Raw genomic sequence first — 25,646 nt, 5'->3', positions numbered from 1 at the left:
CAAGGTCCTACTGTACAGCACAGGGAACTGTATTCAATATCCTGTAATTAACCATAATGGAAAATAATATGAAAAAGTATATATATATATATACTGAATCACTTTGCTGTACACCAGAAACTAACACAACATTGTAAACCAACTAGACTTAAATTAAAAAAAACTTTAAAAAAAGCTCAGGTTAGAGTGGGCTGTTGGTGACCTGGGGAGAGCATCCCTGGACTAGAGGAGGGGGGGCCCCTCACCCTTCTTCAGCAGAGTCCCCAGGACGCGGGAGAGCTCCAGGAGCACAGCAGTGCCACTGCTGGGGTCCACGGCCCCGTGTACCCAGCTGTCGCGGTGGTTTCCGTACAGCACGTAGCGGTCTAGAGAAAGGTGTTAGAGTAGGAAATCCAAGAAGCGCGAGGGTGGGCGGGGTCAGGCCGGCCGGGCGGAGGGGGCGTGGTCGGGGTTCCCAGAGTCCGGCCGGGTCCTGGGGGCGCAGGGAGCAGTGAGGGGGTGCTCACCAGGCTCCACAGCCCCGCGGATAATCCCCAGGACGTTGGAGGAGTTCCGCAGCTCCAGGCGGTTGTAGATGCTCATGTTCACCTGGCTGGGGGAGCGAAGAGGGGCGACAAGAGTCTCGGCACCGCCCACTTCCCCACCACCACCATTGTGGGAGAAACAGGCCCAGAGCAGGAAAAGGACCTGGCAAAGTCACTTTCCCGGAAGTACCGGGAGAGGCTGTGAGGCTAGAACTCAGATTCCAATTCCCCTTTGTACTCACTCACTCATGGGATATTTAGTGTATGCCGGCACCGAACCAGGCTCTGCGCAATGACTGAGAAAGACGTGGGCCCCGCCCTCGTGGGGCCGCCATCTCCTGACGGAGACAGACCCCGGGGAAGTGAACCACTGCAGGCGGTGAAGGGGCTTGGGAGGACACTGACAAGTTAATGGGTGAGACTCGGGTACCTGGTGGTACGGAGAGAGGTTAGTGCAGGCCAGGACTGGCGGAGGGAGGGGTGTTCCCATCAGAGGGGACAGGTGCAGAGGCCCTGACTTTGGAACGAGCTTGGTGTGTTCAAGAGAGGAGGTGGCTGGAGAATGGAGGTCCAAGATGAGGTGGGGGAAACCCCAAAGAGCCTTGTTTCACAGGCTTCCCCAAAGACAGATATTTTGGAATCAGGGACGGTTGGAAGAGAGAAGAAAGGGACCGGCCCAGGCCTTGAAGTGAGCAGAGAGGAAACCCAGGGTCAAAGAAGCATAACAAGGGGAGAGAAGGGGAGGGTTAGGGGGAAGAGGGAGGCCCCCGTCTCACCTGCCTGCTGGGAAGATACCATATGGCTGGAAGCCAGGCCCCAATCTGTAGTCACAGCCTAATCCTCCCTGCCAGGCAGCTGGGGCCAAGATTCCTTGGAGGTTACTAGGGAGGAGGAGGAGGAGGCCCTTCAGAGCAAATATGGGTATGGGGGTTGAAGTTTGGGGGCCACTGGAGGGTGGGCAGGGAACCCCAGGGCACAAGCTCACCAGAGAAGGACTTTTGCATCCTCAAAGCCAATGGGCTGAGTGGGAATTGGAGGAAACCCGGAGACATTGGCAGGGTCCAGGCGGAAGGAGGAGGGGTTGGCTGGAAGGTAAGGAGTCAGGGGGTCCCCAAAATACTCAAAGTAGGAGCCTCGCTCGACCCCTGAGGGAGGCAGGCCCCAGGAGTGCGGGAAGGTTTCATTTGGCAAGCTCTTCCCATCGTTGATGTCGCCGGGGTCTGTGTACACCAGCAGCCCAGCCGCCCCGTGCTGGGCGGCGTTCACAGCCTGCAGGGGTGGGCAGGGAAGGCTGTGTTTAGGGGAGGGGTAAGAAAGGGGCATGTCCTGCTCCTTTTCCTTCCTCCCTCCCTGTGGAAGCCAGGACAGAGCTGTCTTCCTACTGGCAAGACAATGCTTACACAAGTCATTTGTTGTAGTGCTGCCTGAGATAGCAAATACTGTTGGGCATAGACAAGCCAGTGTTCATCAAAGGGGCCATTAAATGAACCAAGGCACCCTACAGCGGAGCACTATGCAGCTGTATAAAAGGAGGATGTGCTGCTACACCCATGTTTATATAAGCCCTATTCACAGTAGCCAAAAAGCAGAAACAACCCAATTGTCCATTACTGATAAATGGATAAGCAAAACATAGTATACAACGTGCAAGGGAATATTACTAAGCTTTAAAAAGGAATGAAGTTCTGATACATCAGTGAACCTTGAAAATACTATGCTAAGTGAAATAACATACACAAAAGAACAAATAGCATGTGATTCCTCTTATGAGAGGTACCTGGAATAGGCAAATTCATAGAGATAGAAAGTCAAATAGAGTTTATTGGGGACTGGGGAGGGAATACAAGGGAGTTAGTTTTTAATTGGTACAGAGCTTCTTTTGGAATAATGAAAGCATTCTGGAAAAGGAGAGTCATGATGGTTGCACAATATTGTGAATGTTCTTAATGCTATTGCATTGTACATTTAAAAAATGGTTAACATGGTAAACTTTATGTTACATATATTTTAGGACAATAAAAACAAAACAATACATTAAAAAAAAAAAGAACAAGGACAGAGCTTACTTACCAATTAAGAATGATCCCCAGGATGTGTTAAAGTGAAAAAAGCACAGCTCAGAACAGTGGGTATTGTATGCTACTTTTTTTGTGGGCGGATGTGGAGGTAAATAGGTTTATTTATTTTAAAAAAAATTTTTAATGGAGGTACTGAAGATTGAATCCAGGACCTCATGCATGCTAAGCATGCACTCTACCACTGAGCTATACCCTCCCCCTGTATGCTACTTTTATATAAAAAAAAGAGGGAAATAAGGAAATATCTTCATATGATCTTCTTCCCCCAAAACTCTGATAGATATCCCATAAACTAAAAAAATTTAAAAATTTTTTTAAAAAAGCTACTTCTTTGGAGGATGGCATTATGGGGAAACTTTTTCATTCTATACCTTTTTATTTTTTTTAAACTGGAAATTCCATAATCTGTATAATTCCACCAGGGCTGTTCCCCTTTCTTTTCTTCTCTTTTCTTTCCTTTTTTTCAACCCCCAACTCTCATCATGGGCACTTCTTTTAAAATTGTGATAAAATATACAAAACATAAAATGTGCTATCTTAACCGTTTTAAAGTTTACAGATCAGTGGCAGTCACTACATTGCCAATATTGTGCTACTGTCACCATCATTAATCTCCAGAACTCTTTTCATTTTGGAAATCTGAAACTCTACCTACTGAACACAAGCTCCCTAGTCCCCTCTCTCACTCTATACCTTTTAACATTTAAAATAAATAAGTAAACATTTTAAAACCATAGACATGTCATCCTCAGTCAAAATTCTGTATTGAAAAGAAGCAAGTTGCAGGGGAAGGGGGGTGGGGACAACAGGAGGGATTTAAGTTGAATATTCAGAACAACTACCTCCCAGGAGGACTTAGACAAGCACTTCCAGGATATCAAAGCTGAAAAATGTGCCCGATTCCTTTATTTCCTAAGGCTCAGGGAAGTTACGGAGGCATCCAAGTTCTCACAGCATGTAAGTGCTCTTTGGGCCACTCAATGGGCTGGAGTCTGGCTGGGCTGAGTCCCAGGGCAGGCCTGGTGGGTGAAGGAGTCACTCACCCTCTCTGGCCCTGAGCCCTTGGTCCAGCACTCAGCACAGCTCCAATCTCTTCTCCTCACTGCCCACTGCTGGGCCCCTCTCCCCACCCAGCCCCCTTCACGGGCAGCAGCTGCTTACCTTGGCCCCGCGCCCTATACCCCCATAGCGGGTCAGAACGATGGTGTCTTGGAGCTGGATTCCCTGATTGGATAGCCACATGAAGTCTTCTTCCGTGCCCTGGTTGGCATAGACAAGGAGGCCCTATTCCCAAGACAAAGTGACCCTTAGAGCCAGGCCCCAGAAAGGCAGTGGGGAAAGAAGAGGGAAGGTGGAGTGGCAGGATGAAGGGTTTGGAGTCTGTTCCCCTGCCTCACCCAGAGCTTATAAGCTCCCCAGACAAAGTCACACCTGGTTTTCTCTGTGCTCTGTGTCCAGGTACCCTGTATTAGGCCTGCCCTTGAGCACGGCCTGTTAGTGTTTGTTGAATGACTAAGTGATGGGCAAAAAGAGTAGTACTGGAGTGTGGAGGTGAGTAAATTCTGAGGCGGAGGCAGGGCTGAGCCCCAGCTGAGGCACTTTTCTTTAACTGCACCTGGGTCAGGATGAGAGAAGCTGGGATGGGAGCTGGGGGAGCTGAGCCATGGCAGCGGGAAGGGGGTGACCTAGGCCCACCTGAGGGCTTCCGGGGGGAGCATAGGCAGCATAGGGTGGCACCACATTGGGCCCCCCCTGCTCCCCAGTCAGGTTCTCTTCGCTTCGTCGGCAGGAGTGGATGATGTCCCCAGTGGGCCCCACTGTGGAGGGAGGGCAAGGTCAGGGCAGGGCCCGGCAGCTCCCCCAGCCTACAGGCATCCCCAAGCCAGAGCAGGGCCTCACCAACGTCCACATGGTTAGGCTGTTCCTGGCTAGGGAAGGACAGCAGCACTTCGTACTCAGAGGTCCCGGCTGAGTCCAGGCCTGACTCTGGGTCCTGCCACCGCTGCAGCAGCAGCTGCACCAGCGCCTCGTCCCGGGGGGTGGTGGCCAGGTGCGGCTCCTTGGAGAGTTCTCTGCATGGAGGGCGGGGTGGACATGCAGGCCCAGGGTCAAGGAGGGGCCTCTGGCAAACAGGAGGGGCAGGTGGGCAGGCCTCTCACCTAAGGTTCTCCCGGATCCTGCTGGCATCCAGCTGTCCCATGACGGTCTCAAGGAGCTCCAGGTCCAGGTCCTGGGGAACTGAGACACTGGGGGCTGGCGAGTCGGTCCCCTTGGGGATGGCAAAGTGGCCCAGGATGATCCCCAGCCCCAAGAGGGCAGCGGCCCCCACCACCCCTCCAAGCACCTTCACGCACTGCATCCTGTGGAGTCTTGGCCAGCTGGGATGGCTCCTTATAGATGAGGCATTGGGTCCAGTTAACCATTATCTAATGGTTGGCCCTGCCCTTTGGCCGCTAGCTTGCCAGGAAAGTAAAGGATCTTCCTGCAGAGAAGGCCAGGAGTGCTTCACATCCACCTCAATTTCATTTTTCACCTGGAAGACACCTCTAAGGGGCATCAAGCCCACAAATGGACACTGAGTCTCGGAGAGAGACAAAGTCTCACCTACGATTTCTCAGTAAAAAAAAAACCAAGTCAGGACTAGAACTCAGAGCCCCTGTCTCCAGAGCAGGGCTAGACCTGCTGCCCACCATCCCTGCCTCTGTTTCCCTGGTGTCATTCTATCTCCAGCACATCTAGCCCTGGCTACCTGAGTGGGTTTTAAGTTCAAATCCCATCCTTGCTAGACATAAGCTATGTGACTGGGCAATTCACTTAGCTTCTCTGAGCCTGATTTCTTAGCTGTACAATGGGATAATAGAATCTGTTTCACAAAACTGTGGTGCTACTTTCATTAAACAAGACCATATCTATAAAAGTATCTAGCCCAATGTCTGGCACATAGTGGGAACTCAGTACATTTTAGCCACTGCTGCCTCATCTGATCTCCTAAAATGCTAAGCCTAGAGCTAAGCAAAGAAGAGGGACCCAGAAGTCTCTGTATGCATCCTGCAGGGGCCCTAGTTTATGGGAGGAAGTGGGACACTTAGCAAGGAAGACTGTTCTAGAGACCGGAGCTGGGGAAGCCCACACTTTCTTGACAAAGTGACCTCCTCTCCTCCATCCCCAGACTCCATCTGGAATCCATCCATCTGTTCATCCACCTACCTACCTATTTATCCACCCATTCTCCTATCCACCCATCCACTCCCCCTCCCATCCCTCCATCCATCCATTTACTGACTCCTTCCCTTATACCTGCAAGCATCTTTCATTTATTCAGCTCCATGCCAGATCCATGCCAGGCCCTGGGGAAGCCAAGATGCCCAGGAACTCAAGTCCAGCAGGAGAGCCAGGCAGGCTTTGGGGTCAACCATGTGGTGAGTGCACCTGTAGAGGGAGGACCAGGGTGCTCACAGTGGAGAACAACAAATTCTGTCCAGCAGGGAACATTTGAGGGGAACTTCCAGGGATGAAAAGGCATTGTGTGTGGAGAAGGCAAAGGGCAGGCCACCCATGCAGATGGCCTAGGTGTGCAAGGGCTGAGAGGGAGGGGGGGACACGATGTGCTCATTCTAAGTGTTGAGCATCTTTCAGACTTCACTGAGAGCCAGGCAGGGCTGGGAAGGTCCCTGGGGCTCAAGTATGACTCCTTTCACCCACCATCCTGTCCTGCCTTGGGAGTCCAGCCAGGCTGCAACTCATTGACCCAAAGATACCTGAAGATCTGGAGAAGCTAGCATGGTAGACTTTGTGACTGTGTGTGTGTGTGTGTGTGTGTGTGTGTGTGTGTGTGTGTGTGTGTGTGTGTGTGTGTGTCTGCACGTGTGCACGATTCCAAAGTACCCTCTCAGAGCAGCACCCTTCCTGCTGCTTACAACCTCGTTCACCTGCACCACCGTGCCCATTCCCCTCGTGCTGCTGGTCAGGAGGGTTAGCATGTTTGCATGCCAGGACTAGGGTACGGTGTGATCAGGGACGTTAGGGAGGTGCACCAAAAAGCCACAGTTTTTGGAGAGATGATTATCAGCACCCAGGACATGATCTTATCAGAAGCCTGGCAGTGTGGGGAGCATACACATTCCTTCTGAGGGCATGGGAGGAGAGCCAGGAAGCCAGCAAGATGCCAAGGTCAGCTGATAAGCTGAGGAACAGACATGGTGATGGCACCATGAGGCAGCAGCTCCATGGTCCTGCCCCACCCCCTCCTGGAAGGATTTAGAGACTTGAACATGTGAAACCACAGACATGACATCTGGCCAAGAGTGTGTCACATCTGAGTGAGTGACACTCAAGAACTCCGGCTCAGGCTGCTGGAGTCAGCTGAGGCCTACGTTGCTGTAGGCATTAGACACTAACTTGATCAATCTTCTTTCCCCATCTTGGCTGGGAGGATGGGATGGACCCTCTCTTCATGGGTGTTGATGGAAATCACTTCAGGTAGCTAATACAGTTTTACTTCCTTTTCTTTTTTTAAAAAATGCATTCACTTTTTAAATTAATGAAGTTATTTGGGGGGGCGGTAATTAAGTTTACTTATTTATTTTTTACCAGAGGTGCTGGGGATTGAACCCAGGACCTGGTGCGTGCTAAGCATGCACTCTACCACTGAGCTATAGCCTCCTTCATTTGACTTCTTTTTCAACTTCCCACCTCACTCCCTCGATCACTGTAACTCAGAGCTTTATTCCATCCCTCCAGGACTGTCAGTTCATTGGTGCTAGCTCCTTTCCACTCTCCCCCACCTCCCTTATGTGTTTACCTCCCTCTTTGCCCAGCCCAAGTCCGTTGCAAGCCATCTCAACCTCCTTCATCCACTCTGCTTTGGTCACATTCCCTAGAAAAATTGACCTGGTTACATCTGACCCTCCACCTACTCTGCACCTGTACCCTTGACCCTGAATATGCCTGTGGAGTCAGATGACCTCACTGGTCTCGCTTTAAATTATGATCCTAGACCTCAAGTGGCCCATAGTGCTGCCTGGAAGTCCTACCATCTTCCCCTGGTCTACTCTCCCACACTCCTAGACAGCAACTTCACACTACCTCCTCTCATCTCAAGCCTCCAACACATTCTCCCCCTTCACTCTCAGCAGCTGACCGTGCTTCCTGTTTCACTGAGAAAATCATAGGGAACATCACTGCTCAAGCTACCCATCCCTACCCCGTCTCCTTGGCCCTCTCTCCCATCACTGCGATGAGTGGTCCACCTGTCTAAGGCAGCCTTTCCCCTGTGCCCCAGAGCCTGACCCCTCACTGCTCAAGGATGTAGCCCCAGCAAGTCCTTCTGCTCCCCTCTTTCTTTAGTGGATCATTTCCACCCACCTAAAGCACATATTTATGATGTTTAACACCATCTTTTAAAAAAATCTCTCAATTCCACCTGCTCCTCCAGCTACTGTCCCACTTTTCTGTCCGCTTTTATGATAAAACCCCTCAGAAGAGTTGACCATGCTTTTCTCCAGTTCCTCTCCTCCCGTTCTCTCTTGAGGCTGCTCCAAGTCAGGCTTTACCCAGCACTCCACTAAACTGCCCTGGGAAATGTCCACTTCACTCCATGTTGCTCAATCCTGTGGTCAGTTCTGTTCTGTCTTCTTACTTGACCTGGCACAGCTGATCACCTCGTTGTCCTTAAGTGCTTTGGTCACCTGGCTTCCAGGACCTCTTACGCACCCGGTTTCCCTCCTGCCTTCTCAGTCTCCAGTGCTGGGCTGTCCTCATCTCCTGACTTCTCAGTGGCAGAGTGGCCCAGGGCCTAGCCTTGGATTGCTTCTCTAGCTGCACCCATTTTCCAGGTGATCTCATGGCTTTAAATTCAGTTATGATTCCTCCCTCAGGTCCTCCATATCTCTGCTCAAACATCACTTCTGCCCAAGATCTTCACTGCCATTCTGTGTAAAGTGTGTGCCTTCTACCCCCTCAGGCTTCCTCTCCCCTCTCCTGCTTCGTTTTTCTCCATTGCCTCTATCACCATCTGACTTTTAATTATCTCCTGTCTCCCCTTGTAGAATGCGAGTTCTCCCAGGGTCTGGATCTTTCTTTTATTCACCACTGAATCTCCAGAGCCTGGAACAGTGCCTGGTACAGAGGAGGCACTCAACAAATATTTGCAGAACAGATGAAAAACTGACCTGAAAGAGCACAGCTCCTCAACTCTGGCGTCTGGTATTAAGGAGTGTCTGGGGCCACCACAAGGGACACAGAAGGTGGGCACAGAATCCCTGAGAAACAGCCCCTATCGGAACAAGCCTCAGCAAGATTGCTGTGCCAGCCTTGGGCAGGGCCTGCACAGTGCAGGTGCCCTCATGAGACGGGGCAGTGGGATCTAACAGACCACCAGGGCAGGCTGTTTCTGAAGGATGATGCCCCGGGAGGGAGGGTGACGCTGCCAGCTGCAGGATTCAGCCACCCTCTCAGGCAGGAGTGGCAGAACTTTTAGGCTGGGCAGGAGTGGGGAGCCTGCTGGGAGTGGAGGTACCCCAACTTGCTTCCCCTGAAGCCAGTCCAAGATGTGGGTAGATACACAGGTCTGCCAATAATCGCTACCAGTCCCTGAACGCTGACAACTGGCCAGGCTCACACTACATCATCAGTCCTCCCAAGAGCCTCTGAGGTGAGTGCTGTGATCAACCCCATTTTACAGATGAAGAAGCATGTCCAGTTCCTTGGCTAAGGTCACAGAAGCTGGCTTGTGGTGAAGCTGGGTTAGAATGCAGGGAAATGGGCCACCTCAAACCTGAGGTTGTACCACGACTGTCACTAGCCAAGAGAGAGGCGTCCCATTCTGCCCCTCACAAGAGAGATGGGACCATGGGGATACAAGAGGTTGGTCTGCCACCCCAGTCCTAGCGCCTTGAGGACATGCAGGCCTGGAAGATCTGGGCACAGCTGGTGACTGACACGGTGTTCTGCTTTGACTAGTAGTTCTGGGGGAAATGTGCGTGCATGCGTGTGTGTGTGCGTGTGTGTGTGTCTGTGAATTAAAAGACCTGGTAATGCCCTGGGGCCCACACAGCTTTGCTGCAGGACTGTCCCTTCAAAAGGCCTTCCTGACTGCGCAGAGTCAACAGGAGTGGTGACAGGGACTAAGCTCAGGGCGAAGCTCGGGCCCCCGGCTGCTGGGCTGTGGCCAGGATGCCTTGGGACATCCGGCAGCACTTTTGTGGCTGATAACTGGGGGCCTGTCGCCTCTCCGTTCCCTGTAGCTGTGCAGTGTGGATGTAGCACATGTGCTTGCTTTCCTAGGCTGGGAAGCTGGAGGCTTTTTAAAGGAAGGTTTTTTTTTGTTTGTTTTGTTTTTTAAATAAATGGTGGAATATTTAAACAGCAATAAAAAGAACAGACTACTTTTACATACTCTTACCTGTAGCAACATGGATGACTGTCACAGACATAAAGATGAACAAACGAAGACAGACACAAAAGATAACATACTGTAGAATTCCACTTCTATGAAGCTTCAGCTCCTATGAGTTTATGTGAAGTGCATTAGTTATACACTGCTGGAGGAGGGCACTGAGAGGGTGTGACCACCAGTTGACCTGCTAGCTCACCCGGGCAACTGGGGGTTCCTCACCCCCTCCCCTGCCTTCAGAATGTATGCTCCACCCTAGGAGCTGTTTTAAGGACGTGGCCTTGAGAAAGTAAGGTGGTGTTGGGACCATATGGACTGAATATGTGACTGAACTCAGTTAAGGCCTCTATATAAATTTTATTATTCTGGCAGGTGGATGCAGAGAACTACTGTCTTTCAGCGCCCAAGATAATCCTTTGCTTATTAAAACTGCCACCTACCAAATGGGACCATGCGGTGACTGTATCTTATTGATAGGAGTCCTTAAGTGGTTAAATTGATTTAACCATTTAGCTTTGGAGACAACTATTCCCCTCAATCTCTCTATCAGATAATTCCCTTCAGGAAAATGGCAAGATGGCTATTTGTACAGCTGGGTCACCGGTTGGCTAGGCCACTGGGCAAGAACTGATCAGGAAGCGGGTGGTAGGGGATGCCTGGGAACCTGGAGGTGGGGAGGGTGGAGTCTTAGGACAGGAGGGCTGCTCAGTCCAAGGTCAGTGCAGCCTAAAGCTGTGACCAAATCAAACCTTCACTAATCAAGTCTGTCATCAGTTTTTGGCCTGGGCAGGACTCCGCGGATCCGGTATAAGTCAGACCAGGTCTGAGGAGGGACCACAAACCTGAATTTCCATCCCCTTGGCTAGTGTTCCCCTGTAGTGGGTATAAAGCAGAAAGATGGGCACAGTTCTTCCACGACAGAGGATTCTACCCAGTAAATAATACACCCTAGGGGTTTTGGGGCTTTGGAAAAAATTGCTCTATAGGATATTGACCAATTTTGTATCTGATTTAGCAATCTTATTTCAGAATTCCTTCTTCCTCCCCCCGACTGTGTGTGTGTGTGTGTGTGTGTGTGTGAGTGAATTTCTCATATCCCCTTTAAACTGGCTCTGTCATCCCCTTCATTAGGGAGTTTAAAAAAAAGTCTAAAGCATGCTGCATGTCTAGTTATATGGGAATTATTTCTTAAGTTTTTGAATATTCTACCTATACATTCTCTGTGTATGTGTATGTCTCTGTCTCTGTCTTGTTACATCAGGAATCATGGGATGCCTAGAAAGGCTCCCCAGGGCTGGACAGGGTCTGAGGGCAACAAGGCTGATGGGCACAAGTCCTGAGAGCCTATTGGTGGCCAGGGCACAGTGACTACAGCTGGACACTTGGGACTACGAGCGGGGTTGGGGGAGGCTCTGTGGCCTAGGACAGGGAAAACCCCACTGGTGAAGGGGGGCAGGTCTCAAGGGAGGCCCTAGGAGGCCGTCGCTGGAGGTGGGGGTGGGAATTAAAATTCCAGATGCATCTTCAGGCCTGAAGCATGTTGAGTGTTGGGCTCCAGGGGAGCTCTCACTACCCACCCCACGACTTGACTGACAAAGGGGAAGACTCATCCAAGTTCACAAGGTGGGAAGTGGCTCTTCTGGCCCCTCCCTAGTCTTCTGCCCTTTGGAGTTAGACCCGATGCTTCCATCCTCCCCAGGGGAGGGTGTGGCCCCCTTCCAGTCCCACCCCAGCACTTATCACAGAGACATTGATCTTGAGGCTGATAACCAGCCAGACCAGGAATCTCCTCTGGGGTGGGGGAAGCTCAGGGCCAGCAAACCAAGGAAGGTAGGGCGATGTCAGAGGATGGCCTAGGGACCAAGCTGCTCCACCCGAGTCCCAGGGCCCACAGACAGGCAGGGGAGCCATGGCTCAGCTGCAGAGACGTTTACTGCTGGGACCTAGAGCATAGCTTCTAGGATGGAATGGCTTCCTGAGGAGGCCGCCTGTCTCCAGCCTCGGGCCCAGCCAGGGCTGCCACTGGTTTCCATGGTTGTGGGGAGCGTCAGGCTACAGGATGGCCAGCTCATCCTTCTGGGAACTGGGCGGCTGCAGGCAAGGGGAGCTGAGTCAGTGGCTGGGCATGCTGTCCTCTCGCCCCACGCACCCAAGTGGAGGTCTGTGTACCTGGAACAGTGCCCCCTCTTGGAAGGCCTGGGCTCCCTCCTGGGTGTCCTTCCCTTCCTCCTGGATGGCCCTCTCTCCATCTAGGATGGCCTTTGCTTCCTCCTTCAGGCTCTTGTACAAAGAGTTAGGCTGGAACAAAGGGTTGCAGGGGCCAGAGGTGAGTAGCCAACCCCAGGCAGGACTGCCAGCGCAGGAGCTGGTCCAGGAGACAGGGAGGAGGCACAGTGAAGAAGAGGGTCCTAGACTGAGGCTCTCACCAGGTCTTGCAGCTTCTCCCCCAGGGCCAGGTTGTCTGCTTGGATGGTACTCAGGGACTCCCGAAGCCTAGAGTTGAAAAAGAGACCCTCTGCTCAGCCCCCAGGAGCTTGTCTTAGGCAGCCCTCACCCCCACCCCCAACACACAGCTCTTGCATGAGCTACAGGATCTGGCACCAGCCAGGAGCCCAGTGTTTCACCAAGAGCTCAGGCTGGCTCTGGGGAAGCCACAGGCAGGGAGGGAATTGATCTCCCCACGTGACCCACAGCAAGGGACCGCACAGAGCCGAACTGTGCTTTTCTTCTTCTTTAGCCAGAGAAGAGCAGGTGACTTCATCGCATATGCTTAGATAGGAATCCTCTAAGGCAGCCTATAGGGCTGGCCACCCCACCCCTCTGGGCTGCAGTGGGGGCTGTGACAGGTTCTGGGTGGTTTCCGTGTGGAACTGTGTGGAACTAGCCCTGCCGGAGTGGCTGAGCCAGCTGTGGATGAATGAAAGTGCCAACCACACAGATCCATGGCCATGGGAGCCATGTGCAGCCTTGGGGGAATGACGTCACACACCCCCATCCCAAGACCTCTGTCACCAGGTGGAGATCTGACCCTAGTATTGCCTCAGACAGGCAAGCGGCCATGGGATTGTGCAGACCTAATGTCCAGAGTCTGACATGCAGAGAACAGACCCTCCCTGCCACTTCCCCACAGACCAAACTACCCCTCAGGTTCTTGGACAATTAAAGATGGGGTCCCTTCTAGGCAGCCTATAGACGGCCCACTATCCAGGCAGGTGGGCGCACTGATGGGAAAGAGCTGTGGCCTCCACTCCTGCTCACATACAAGGACACCAATGCTGGGGAGGGAAGGGACTGATTGGCCAGCAAGGATGTCATCCAGAGTAGAACAGACAGAAGGCAAGGGAAGGAGGGGAAGACCAAGGCTGAGTGAAGGTGCAAACCCATAGCTGTCAAGCCCCAGTCCCTGACCTCCACAGGGCAAAGCCCTGTCACCCTACCTGTCCTCATTCCCCCTCCTACCTGTCCCCACCTGCCCCTTCCCAGCTCACCTCTGGCAAATATTCTGCAAATGGCTCATTTCCTTCGAGGTCCGCTGGGGGCCCCAGTCTTCCTTATCCAGGAACCGGCACGCCTGGCTCTCCAAGTCCCTGGGGTAGGTGGGCAATGAGGGTTGGACCAGAGTCTAGAGACTAGGGCAGGGTTAGGGTGGGCAGAATGGGGATCCAGCCCGAGGTTGAGGCTTCCTCAGTCCTATCTTAGCCATGCCCCTGCACACCCCAGGGCTGAGTCCTAGCCCAGGTCTGAATGGTGATGGTCGGGGAGAAGCACCCTGTGCCCCGCTCCTCTTCACACCCTCACACACGTGCACACCGCCTTACTCTTCAGGGTCTTTGGTGGGCTCTGCTGTGCTCAGGAGTGTAAACAGGAACGTGACGGTGGCTTCCTCTTGGAGGCCCAGCTTTTGCTCTGAAGAATCTGAAGAAAGTGGCTTTGGCAGAGAGGGTGTCATGGTGACTGAAGGGGCACGAGGCTGGCTGCCCAGGAGCTGGGTCCTCCCACACCCAATAGCAAGATGGTGGGGTGCAATGGCTGGGGGTTCAGATCTCCATCCAGGCAGGAGAAGAATTTCTCCAGCCCTCCTGCCATCCTGGCCCTCTGCCTTGGGAGGTCCTGGGGCTTCCTGTCACCTCTGTGCCTGGCTCCCTAGAGACCTGAGGGTCTTCTGGCTTCTGCTTCTCAACAGGCTGCCGCACGGGCTTCTCCTCAGGCTTGGAGTGGGCCCTTCGTCCTCCCCTGGGAGACTGAGGGAGATAGAAAGTTGGTTGATGAGCCACATCCCCCGTCCCATTGGCCTCCCCTTTCTAGCCTCTGGTTTTCCTGGGGCAGCCTCCAGCCTCGAGAATCTCCACCACCAGCTCTGTGCAGTAAACCAGCCCTTTGAACCTGGGCTGCCACCCATCTCCCCAGTGCCTGGGGGGCTTAAAGTTAGGGCTATCAGATTTAGCAAACAAAATATAGGACACCCAGAGAAATTCGAATTTCAGATAAACAGTGAATCACTTTTTAGCAAAAGTCGATCCCAGACATTGCACAGGATAGACTTATACTTTAAAAAGTATTTGTTTTTCATCTGAAATTCAAATTTCACTGAGTATCCTGTATTTTACTTGGCAACCCGACCAAAGCTACCTGCTAGTGATATTTGGTAAACGAACCCCCAGAGATGCAAGGAGGTGGGGTTGGGGTCTGGGTTGGCACTATTTAAAGGAATCCTAGAGAAACGTATAAGAAAGTGGAGAATCTCTCCAATTTTTGGTGTAGAAGTCATCTATCAATTGTACATTGAGAAGCAAAGAGTGTGCCATTCAAGACCCTCAACTTGTGGACACCCTTGTTTCTAACCCACCTAATATTCCGCCATCCTTGAACAAGCCCCTGCTCATACTGGGCCATGAGCTTCATTTCCCAGCACCGTCCCAGCCATCCCCTCTGCTGTACTCTTACCTATACAGTTCACCCTTCTCCCATTCCCTCCCCACTTTGCAATCTGAACCTGGTCACTCTTTTCTCTGCTGAGCCAAGGCAGTGCCTCCCCAGGACCCCTTGGGCAGGTCTGCAGAGGAGCCAGAGCTGGGCTGATCCTGAGGATGCTTCTGTCTCTACCAGGTGGTATAAGATGTTCCACCGAGCAGGCTTGAAATAGAAGCTTCTCCACAAGTCACAGAAAGTCTTAAGTCAATAGATGAAATTGTCATCATTTTGCACTGTCAGATTTTTCAGAATCTTGTCCATTTGCTGGCCAAACGATGGATGGCAATCCAATTAGAGAACAAATAGTGACCTCAGAAGTGTCCTTCTTCACACTGAGCTCCACCAGGGCTTCTGACAGCCCTGTGGGTTGCGGCAGGAATTGTATGCAGTGTGCTCTCTGCATCACATTGAACCTTTCCAGATAACTTAAAAATATCATGGTTCCTGTCCATGTGACATAAGCAGAATCTCCATGGCCTGCAGTGCCCTGCAGAGGGCCTGTCACCCTGGGCACGCACTGAGCTTCAGGGTGGAACCAATTCTCAGAAGCTGGGAGCTCTGTCACTGGCTTTGATCTGTCCCAGAGGGATGCGGCAACATATAACAAGGTCTACAAAACTAGCCAGAACTTTGTCCTGTTAACTTTGCTTTGGAAACTAGGGCTAAAGAAACAACTCCAAAGGTAGTAAAAATAATTCACCCAGAGATCCACAGCAGATGATTCACACCAAGAAGAAAAACTGGAACTGGCCTAAAGGGCCCAAATATAAGAAAAGGTAAGTAAACAGTGACTTACGAACGTAATAGAATACAGTCCACTCTGTAGTGAATGGTCCCCAGTAAACACTGGTTGACCAATCGCTGCATGTGGGACAGGTCTCAGGCAGGTCCTGAGAATACACAGATAGATGATCATGACCTGATTCTGCCCAGGAGAAGCCCCTGGGTATGGGGATGGGTGATGGCCCAGGTTCACAGGTGACCAGTGCTGGGAGATGTGCCAATACAGACACTTGTAGAGAACGCTCTGGCAGTGAGAGGAGAGAGCCACTTGGCTTAGGAGCTCCAGAAAGACTCCACCAAGGAGGGACTACTCAATCTTCAACAAGTCAGGTATCCAGGCCAGAGAAGGAAGAAGGGGAATCCAGAAGAGGGAATGGTTTGGGCAGGATGGTGCTGATTGGCTTGGCATGTTCAGGTGTGGGGTGCTCCCACTGAGACCCAAGCTGAGCAGGCCTGGGCTGTGGTTCCCAGGTGACAAGGAGGCGAGGGAGACCTTTGGTTGTTTCTCCATGTGGGTTGTTGGGGCCGTAGCGGGGAAGATGGATGGGAGGAAGAGATTGGGGGCAGAAGCCCAAGGTCTTGGGAATGAAGGAGAGAAGCACGTACAACTGCTGCGCATGAAAGGGTCTACACTATCTTAATATCGGGCAAGGCGCGCATGAGACGCTGTCACACCACGAAAGCAGACCTCACACGGTCTGTCTGTGCTCCACGTGCAGTGTACCACGCAAGATTGCCAAATGAAACACAGGATGCCTGGTTCAATTTGAATGCCAGATAAACAATGAGATTTGCTTTAGTTTAAACACATCCCAAATATTGCATGGGACATATGTGTACTACAAAAATATTCACTGTTTATTGGATTTGGGACATGCTTATGCTAAACAAAAATTCATTGTTTATCTGACCTAGGAAAAAAGGTAAAAAGTGAAAATAGCGTTCAGTTGTTGGTTTTGCAGCACGCTGGTATAGAAGCAGCCACAGTGGTCCCGCCAGACTCCTCCACCAGGAACTGCACTCAGCACCTCAGTATCAAGTGAGCATCTGTGCTTCATCTCCATCTACTTTGTGCATCCGTTAGCAAGATATGTGCTTTTTTGCTTTACACCATTTCGGCCTACAAAGGTTTGACAAGAATGCTCTACTTTTAGATAGTGGGGGAAATTTGTCCTATTATTTTTTTTAATTGCTTTTTTTGTTTGTTTGTTTGTGAGGGGGGGAGGTAATTATGTTTATTTATTTATTTTTTTTAGAGGAGGTACTGGGGATTGAACCCAGGACCCTGTGCAAGCTAGGCATGCGCTCTACCACTTGAGCTATATCCTCCCCGCTAAATTTGTCCTATTATTGTTTCCATTTTACAGATAAGGAAACGGAGGCACAGAGAAACAAGTAACTCGCCTGGGGTCACACATCTAGAAACTGGCAGCGCCAGTATCCAAACCCCATTGACCTCTGGAATCTGTGCTCTTGCTCATCATGCTGCCTGTGCAGAAGGAACAGGCAGGGAGGAAAGACTGAGCAGAGGCCACACCTGAACCAAACCTAACCAAGGCAGGACTCAGCAGGTGAGACAGGATTGGGAGGAGCAGGTGAGGCAGAGAACAGTCTGAGCAAAGGCCTGGAGGTGTGGACCTTGAAGCAGCTCAGGGTTCTGTGGGCCTCAAGACTGGAGGCGTGGCCACCAGCCTCACCCTGGAGTCCTCACGAGGCCTGCCAAGCGGTCTGGACCAGCAGGGATCCTGGTTGCAAACAAGAGAAAACCATATTGGCTAATTTGAGCAGAAAAGGAGTTTACTAGGACACTTGGGAGTTGCAAAATTCAGAGAAAGAACAGACTCAAAGGGCAGTAAGTGTGGGACGCTGGCCACCAGGACCACATGAGGACGCCGCCACAGAAGCAAACTGTAGCGTTCTGCCATCTCCACACTGGATACCAGAAGCCCGGGGCTGCTGGACATGTGAGGCTACCACCTTGCTGGATCTTCAGTTGTTCTTCCCTCTTTCCAGGTCCTCGTGCAAAATCTGATCGGCTGAGCTCAGGTCAGATGCCCGTGCCTTGGTTGCTGGGGTCAGGGGGAGCAAGTGTGGCCTCCTCCTGCCCATAGGAGGAAGCAGGGTCTGCAGTCAGCCCATTTGTAGATGTTAGGACTCTGGGCCACCAAAACCCCATAACTGTGCATCACACCACTGCATGGACAATGTGAAGTTGCCAAAGGGTTGTTTTTTAAAACTTACTATGGTAAAATACATGACATTTACCATTTTAACTGTACAGTTCAGTGGCATTGAGCAGACTCAACATCGCTGCACAACCATCACCATCATCCACGTCCAGAACTTCATCTTCCCAAACTGAAATTGTCCCCATTAAATAGTAACTCCCCATTCCCCCAGCCCCTGGCAACCACCATCCTTTCTGTCTTTATGAATTCGACAGTTCTAGGTATCTCATATAAACAGGAGTCGTACAATATTTCTTTTTGTGTCTAGCTCATTTCACTAAGCATGTTTTCAAGGTTTATCCATGTAGCTTGTATCAGAAAATCATCCCTTTTGAAGGCTGAATAATATTCTGTTGTACCTTATACTGCATTATGTTTATCCACTCATTCATTGATGGATATTTGTTGTTTCCACCTTCTGGCCGTTGTGAATGCTGCTATGAACATGGGTGTACGAGTATCTTGAGACCCTGCTTTCAATTCTTTTGGATATTATACTCAGAAGTGGAACAGTATCAGTGTTAAGCAGGGGATAAACAGCATCATACTTTCTTAGAAAACTCATTCTGGCCGCAGTGTTGTGGAGTTTGAAGAGGTGAGAGATTAAAGGGAAGGAGACTCGCTAGGAGGCCAGGGCAACTGTCCAGTGGCCTCAGGGATGGAGGGATGTGGAGGAGGTTGGGGCTGACAGGATGGGGTGAGAGAGGGTAGAGGTGCAAATGACCCCAGGTCCCTGGGTGGTGGGACTGGGTCAGCTGGTGGTGGTGCTAATGGCAGAGGGAGCACAGGAAGAGGCAAGCTGGTGGATGAGCTGAATTTGAGATGACTTCTGGGGTGGGATACAGTTCTAAAAGACAGTCCTAGATTCTGGTTTGAAGCTCAGGAGAGAGGTATGGTTTGGAGATAGAGACTAGCAAGTCTTGAGCAAGGAGGTGACCCACAAAGAGCAGGGAGATAGAAAAGAGGATCCAGGACTGAATCTGGGTGTGCTGGTATTTCAGGAGAAGCCAAGAAAGAGGGGCCACCGGTACTATGGCCCCAAGAAGAGTGTTCTCAGCCCAGGTTGCAAAGGCCTGAGTCTGTAGCATTGGTCATTAGGGGGGCCGCTGGTTACTTTTGTCCAAGCAGTAAATGGAGTGATGAGGGCACCCAGAGTAAATTGAAAGGAAGCAGAGAACAACCTTTGGACATTATTGCAAGGGGCTTAATCTTGAAAGACATTAATAGCAGTAGATGAAAACATGCTGTATAAGATTTTTTTTTGGATTAGGATTAAGGTGGTTGTTTTTAACAATTAAATGAACATAAGCCTGTTTAAGACTTGTAGGAGAAAGAGGCATCTCAGAGGTGAGAACTGGATCAAAAGCCAAAATGGAAAGCTTGGTCTTGAAAAGAGGAGCCCCCTCTCCTCCGCGTAAGGGAAGGAGGTAAAGGTGGGGAGGCTTAGGGAGAATTTAAAGACCTTGATCTGCTCTAAGGACTAGGAGGCAAGGACAAGCATAGAGGATGCGAGGGAGAGGAAGAGAATTCCTGGGAACCTGCACCTCTGACTAGCTCCCCAGGGGTTCTGCACTCAGTGCTGTGGAGCATCCACGTTGGGCCCGTGTGAAACATCGGTCCCTTAGCAGGAATCTGACAGGGAGACAGGGCCAGGGAGCAAGGGCTGGACTTGGGGTGGTGTGCAGACTGGTTTCCAGGTACTGAGCAAAGCTCTTAGCAGCCTCACCCCAGTCCCGACTTCTTTCCTCCAGCCCTGCCTTGGAGTGGGTACAGTGACTGGACAGGTGGGAGTGACCTACCGCAGGGCTTCTGGAGGTCAGGTTGGCAGCCCTCGGTAAAAAGGGACAAGCCTGGTGACACAGCCAAAAGAAAGTGTGGCTCTTGGGCCCCACACCATCAGCTCTGCCTTTGACCCAACAAAAGAAACACTCTGAACAGGCAATAATTCTTTAATCAGGTTTTCTTTTTTAATTTAAAAAAGAAACCTGTTTTCTCTTAAACTCCATTCTTACTTTTTCAGGGACAGAGAGAAGTCTGTGATAACGAAATCAATCCAACATCATTTGGTGACTTCCAATTCTACAGGACTGTTTCCCAGGAGTTGTCCTGCCAGCTGGTGAGGACCAGATTCTTCAGGTGTGGGCCAGCCCAAAGGCATCTGGGCCCACCCTGGTAAAGGGGCTTGCTTGCAGGATTTGACAAAGCATGAAGCGTTCGACAGGTAGCCTGGGACCCTTTAGCCTTGCAAAGAGTTTAATTAGCGCCATCAGGCCCAAGCATTTCAGGTGCCCTAACCGAGGAAGCGCTTATCTTCCCTGACGTTCTCTGCTGTTCACCAGCCCCTCTACACTCCTCTTAGCCTCCACGTCCACGAACCTGTAAATGTCAAAAGGCACAATGGCCTGGGCTCTGGCGGAAGTTGTGGCTGGGAAGCCTTTGAAGGCTCACTTTTTAACAACGTTGAGGAACAAGAAGCAGAGGGTAGGGGAGCAGGGTTCCCCAGAGAACGACCACCCTTCTGCCCCATTCAACTCTGAGCACCTACCTCAGGGCAACGTCCTCGTGTGAGAGGACACTAAGGAAGCTGAAAGCTAAAACTGCTATTAACCTCAGCCCCTTTCTGGCATGCGAGAAAAGCTTCTTAGAACTTTACAAGTGTAGCTGCAAAATGCTAGATCACCATCAAGACCATCCAACCCCTGTTATTCTTCTATAGCTGAGTAGACTCTGTACACTTTATTTTGTTAAAAAAACAGCTATGAGTGACAGGAGTGTACCCCTTCCCGGCCCCCTGCGGGCCTCCAGTCCCAGTGCCCTGAGCCTCAGGTTCAGTGGCATCTGGAGACACCTTCTTTGCCCCAAGCAGCCAGTGCCCCATCAGCCTGGCATTTAACCGAACATCTCAACAGCAGAACAGACTATAAAACACAGCTTCTCTGCAGTAAATGTTTACGTTTGAAACCCAGCCAAGGCTTCCCTCTATCCTTCAAAACCTAAGACCCTATAGACTGAATGTCCAGCTTCTCCCACAGATAGACTGTTTGCAATCCATGGGGACATGTCCTCCTAGACCAGCCACAGAATCTATGAGGAAACCCAAGCCTTGTTACCTTGAGGGGCTCACGACCGGGAACAGAAGGCAACTCAGAAGAGAAAGGGCAAGGCTGGCTGTGGCCCTCAGCATCCGTTTCTGGTGGAGCTGGTGCAGAGCAGCCACGTTTCCCAACAAGGGCAGAGGTGCTCTCTCACCCACAACCCCCCGCCCTTTAACCTCCTCGGGCTGGGCCAGTGATTCTGACTCCCTAGTCTGTGGCCCAGCTGGAAACCAACTGGGATACTCTGGGAGGCAGGGAGGAGAGGGTAGTGGGTCACCGACTACAGAAAGGACACCAGTGCGTGGCTGGGCCAGGCAGGCCGGGCCCCCTTTCCTGAAGCTGAGACGGCTGTGGCTGCCACACAAGCCCTGGGAGGAGGACAGGCCTCCTGTGCAGCAACAGCACGGTGGTGGGTAACAAGGCCAGGGGAGGGGACCCTGAGAGTCTTCTCCACAGGTAGAGGGGACTATGTACAGGGGGAGGAGAAGAGTCTGGCCAGGTGCATCCCCATCTCATCTCATTCAACCAGGAGATCAAACTGCTCAGCAGCTTCAAACTCAGCATTCATGGCTGCGGCCCACTCATCCAGCTCCGATTTCTGGGGGAAGAGAAATGGGGGGCAGGTGAGTGGGGAAGGGGGCATGTTGTCTGGAATGTCTCCACCCATGGTCTGCAGGCACTGCCTTTCCCTCATAACAGCCAGAGCTGAGCCCCGGCCCTGTGAGTGTCTGGTGTGTCTGGCATGTCAGCAGAGGAAGGCCCTGCCCCTCACTCACCAAGATCTCAGGCACCTTCTTCTTCTTTCGCTTCTCTTTCATAACCGGCGGGGAGATTCCAGGAAGAGTCATGTCTGGGGCCCAGGGCTTCGCAGGGACCCTGGGGACCTCGGTTAACTTTGAACACACCACCGGCGAGACTCCAGCCAAGTCTTCTGCCGCCAGCAGCCCCTCAAAGCCAAAGCAGGACCGGCGGCCAGGGGTGGAGGTGGAGACAGAGCCAAGAGTCTCCAGGCGGCTATAGGATCGCCTGACTTTCTTCGACATTTCCAAGTCTCTGGCGTCCAGGTCTCCTTCTCTGGAGTTGGACTCAACATTAATGGAGCAGAGCACAGGAGTGGGGGTGGGGGTGACAGGGACGCTGCATGTCTGGAAGAGGTCTTCCCTTGCAGGCTTCTTGCTGGAAGGGTTGTTTTCTTTCTCCAAGAGAAAAGCAATCTGTACCAAGATGGAAGAGAGAATGCCTCCCTGTTACCTAGCTGTGTTACTCTCAGAAAGGCCCAAGGAAATGTAGTGTAGAAAGACAGACCCACAGGACACTTTTAAAAGGGAAAGTGGAGACAAGTTAGGCACTGAGACAGATGTGGGGAGGGGAAGAGAACAGTCAGTCATGGCTTCTGAGTCCACTGTTGTGACACAAGAAGACTGGCCACCATCCCCGACACTATCAGGTCTGTCCCCAAAATGTGACTGGACCCTAACCATCCGTCCCTGGAGCAAGCCCCCATCACCTGTCCTCTAGACCCTTTCAATACCCTCCTCCCTGCCCCTTCCTGCTCAGGTCCATTTGCCACACAGCTGGAGATGATTTTCCTAAAATCTCCATCCAGTCAGTAAGTACATATGGGTCACCTGCCAGGCCCTGTCCTGGGCACTGGGAGTACAGCAAGGAAAAAAACAGAGAGAACCCCTGTCTTCGTGGAGTTTCCACTCTAGCAGGGAAAAGAGGCAATAGAAATCATGTTGTCCGCTAGATATGCTAAGTTCTCTTTTGGAGAAAAACAGAGCCTAGAGCATACTTGGGGGTGGTTTGGAATTTTAAGCAGGTATAGATCAATGTAGGCCCCACTGAGGTAGCATCTGAGCTATGACTTGAAGGAGGTGAGGGAATAAGTCATCTGGAGAAGAAATGTTCTAGGCAGAGCAAACAGAAGGTACAAAGGTCCTGAGGTGCAACTATGACAGTCACTGTCAAGGAACAGGAAGGCCAGTGTGGCTAAAGTGAGAAGAGGAACTGAAGGTGGTTTGGGAAGTAATGGGCGTGTTCTAAGGCATTTTGGTAGGCCACTGTAAGGGGAGACCCTTGCTCTAAGACCCAGGGAGCCATGGCAAGGTTGTGAACAGGAAAGTGCTTAATCTGACATGCGTATTAAGAGGTCCATGTACTGGCTCCTCTTAAGTCTAATCTCAGTTCAAATACTATTTCCTCAGGGAGGCCATCCCTCACCTTGGAGTAGAGACCAGCCCCCCTTCACCTCTGCTTGTTACCCTCCGTCACAATGACCTCTTTCCTGGACAGCAACCATCACTACCTGATTTTGGCTGCTCACTGGTTGACTGTCACCCTAATCAGATCGTGCGCTTCATCTGTCTGGTTCTCGCCTACGCCCAGCACCTTCAGCAGGGCCCTGCAAGGAGCAGGTATTCAACAGATACTCACCGGATTAACTTACACAAAACTTGGCACTGAGCTTTCTGACAGCCAAGACAAGGTGAGAAGCAGGATAAATTCAGTGACCTCTATTGTGGTCTAATAGGGTTGTATTGGTTATTAAGAGAGACATCTCCTGGCTACAGGCTCTGAGAAATCTGCCGTATTAGTCTTAACCTAGTAAAAGGGATGCTGAACAAAAGTAATTGGGTGTCACCCAACTAATTCTTCCCCTACAGCCAAGCACGCAGCTTTTTGGCTTATTATTTCATCAAACAATCATTCAGCCAAGAAAGAGTGGCCACCACTTTCTTGAGGCAGAAGTCCCTGTCCTCAAGAAAACAAACATGCAAACAAAATACTCTCTGCTATTCATCAAGCCTGTGGAGAACTATATCCGGAATGCTTCTAGAAGGTGTTCTTTGAGCTGAGTCCTGTGTGATGGGGTGAGGAGCAGCACTCTGCCTTTACCTTACTCCGGGCTCCCACCATCTCACTTCAGGATTCCTTTCAAGTCCTCGTACCTGGTTTTGGGGTCCCCAAGAGGCTTTCTCCAACACATCCTCCACCCAGACCCAGGAGGGATCTTTCTAAAACACCCAAGCTTGCCTCAGTCACTACCTTGCTTAAGGCTCTCCAAAGCTGCCCACAGAACCATGGATGAAGTCCAAACTCCTAAGCATGGCTTTCATGCCTCATCAGGATCTGGTCTGGCTCAGCACACTCCCTTGCCCTGACAATGTCTGCTGCAGACACACCAGACAAGCTGCTGTTCCCAAACCTTGGGCTTTTCCTTGTGGAATCTGCAAACACAGACTGCCTTTAAAGATTCAGTTTAAATACTTCTTCTGTGAAACATTCCCTGAGCCATCTGGTCTGGGTTAGGTGCCTCCACGGCATCTAGTAGTCTCCTTATTACAGTTCTCAGCACACTAGGTTGTTATCACTTATTCGTCTTTCTCCTCATTTGACTGTAAGCCCCATGAGCTCTTCAAAGGCATTCATTATATCTTTTCTTTCGTTATAGCTTCAGGCACAGATCTTGTCAATGAAACATCCTTAATAACTTCTGCTAACAGTTAAGAACACTGCAATTCCATAAGTAAAAACTAAAATAATAGACCAGAAAGAAGAAAGAGTAATTAAGACACAGCTCAACTTTTAAAGAAAAACAGCAGGGAATACTAGGACATCAATAGCTAAATGTACTAAATCTGCAGGAAGCAAGCAAGACAGGCAGTACATGCAGGTGTCCAAAGGCAAATTGTTTCAAAATACAACAAAAACAGCTCCCTGGGTAGATGTAAGTAGCCATTATGTCCCGCCCCAGCTCTAGAGTGCCCTGGATTCCCATCAACTAAGCAGATGAAAATGAACTTACCCTGGGGCTCCTTCGAGGCGACTGAACAGATGGGGTCTGCGGAGACAACACCAATTAAACACAGAGCCGGCCACCAATTTTGGCTCCCTACCTACAACCCCTCTCTCAGCCCTCACCTCTACAGTATGTGCCACGATCTTCTTCAAGACAATGGGCTTTCTGATTGGAGCCTCCTGGGGTGCCTGGAGAAAAGGGGTGAACATGAGCTCTACATTAGTCCAGGGACCCCACGGGCAGGAGGAACTGAAGAACGCAGGGCTCACCTTAGGCCAGATTTCCGGGAGGGTGCTTGGGAGATCAGAGCCTGATTTCCGCTGGGACCTCCGCAGAGACTGAGTGGGAGTTGGGGCCTTGGGCTCTGGAAGGAGAAAAATTTACGAGGTAGGGGAGCACTCTGGACCTCAGAGTCTAGAGAACAGGTTCTGGAGAGAGCGAGAGAAGGTCCCTAACAGGCCCTTTGGGGGAGCCTTCCCAGTGGAGGGGACAAGCCTCCTAGTGTAGTGGGGGGAGGGCCTTCCTCACGGGACAGCGTCCCTCAAACGGTTCAACCCCATCCCTCCCGCGCGCCCTCTGCTCACCGGAGCACTGGGCGGCCCCTCCGGACCGCGTTCGCCTCTCGGACATGTCTAGCCTTGGTCTCAATGGCCGCCGCCGCCGCCGCTGCCGCCGCCGCCGCCGCAGCCGCCGGGGCTCGCGCCAACCCGAAGGGCAAACGTTCGAATTACCCGCCTTGCCCGAGAGGAAGCGGAAGTGACGTAGAGCGGGA

General features: G+C 51.4%; 2 protein-coding genes and 1 long non-coding RNA gene across 5 annotated transcripts in view; 1 reads left to right on the top strand and 2 right to left on the bottom strand.

The window, feature by feature from the left end:
- The window catches only part of NAALADL1 (N-acetylated alpha-linked acidic dipeptidase like 1), a 16,416-nt gene extending 5,049 nt beyond the window's left edge, over positions 1 to 11,367 (bottom strand). The window contains exons 1-8 of the mRNA XM_010957109.3: positions 4,762 to 11,367; positions 4,502 to 4,674; positions 4,298 to 4,419; positions 3,764 to 3,886; positions 1,510 to 1,793; positions 1,301 to 1,405; positions 507 to 592; positions 246 to 365 (exon numbers count right to left, since the gene is read on the bottom strand). Of these exons, the coding sequence (XP_010955411.1) occupies positions 246 to 365; positions 507 to 592; positions 1,301 to 1,405; positions 1,510 to 1,793; positions 3,764 to 3,886; positions 4,298 to 4,419; positions 4,502 to 4,674; positions 4,762 to 4,961 (1,213 nt within the window). The 5' untranslated portion in view covers positions 4,962 to 11,367. The remainder of the gene's footprint in view (positions 1 to 245; positions 366 to 506; positions 593 to 1,300; positions 1,406 to 1,509; positions 1,794 to 3,763; positions 3,887 to 4,297; positions 4,420 to 4,501; positions 4,675 to 4,761) is intronic.
- Positions 1 to 18,226, top strand: part of LOC141578816 (uncharacterized) — a 20,141-nt gene extending 1,915 nt beyond the window's left edge. The window contains exons 2-3 of one of the 2 annotated variants that reach the window (XR_012509517.1): positions 16,665 to 16,788; positions 17,117 to 18,226. This is a non-coding gene — a long non-coding RNA (uncharacterized LOC141578816). Of the gene's footprint in view, positions 1 to 15,032; positions 16,789 to 17,116 lie in introns of those variants that run through there. The other variant, XR_012509516.1, reaches the window with a different exon arrangement.
- CDCA5 (cell division cycle associated 5) lies at positions 11,499 to 25,646 on the bottom strand. 2 transcript variants are annotated; one of them, XM_074371780.1, is made up of 11 exons: positions 25,459 to 25,593; positions 25,144 to 25,238; positions 24,997 to 25,062; positions 24,881 to 24,916; positions 21,849 to 22,286; positions 14,123 to 14,236; positions 13,814 to 13,923; positions 13,484 to 13,582; positions 12,422 to 12,488; positions 12,165 to 12,293; positions 11,499 to 12,086 (listed from the first exon to the last, which is right to left on the bottom strand). In XM_074371780.1, exons 1-11 carry the CDS (start codon positions 25,502 to 25,504, stop codon positions 12,048 to 12,050), a joined length of 1,239 nt encoding a protein of 412 aa, XP_074227881.1. In that variant the 5' UTR covers positions 25,505 to 25,593; the 3' UTR covers positions 11,499 to 12,047. The 2 variants fall into 2 exon arrangements, with proteins under 2 accessions (XP_074227881.1, XP_074227880.1); XM_074371779.1 differs by lacking the exons at positions 11,499 to 12,086; positions 12,165 to 12,293; positions 12,422 to 12,488; ... (1 more) ...; positions 13,814 to 13,923; positions 14,123 to 14,236 and adding an exon at positions 19,909 to 21,670 and having other exon boundaries at positions 25,459 to 25,646.

This window comes from Camelus bactrianus, chromosome 10 (genome assembly GCF_048773025.1).
Source record: "Camelus bactrianus isolate YW-2024 breed Bactrian camel chromosome 10, ASM4877302v1, whole genome shotgun sequence".
In the NCBI taxonomy this organism is placed as follows: domain Eukaryota; kingdom Metazoa; phylum Chordata; class Mammalia; order Artiodactyla; family Camelidae; genus Camelus; species Camelus bactrianus.
This window is presented reverse-complemented; position numbering and strand designations above follow the sequence as displayed.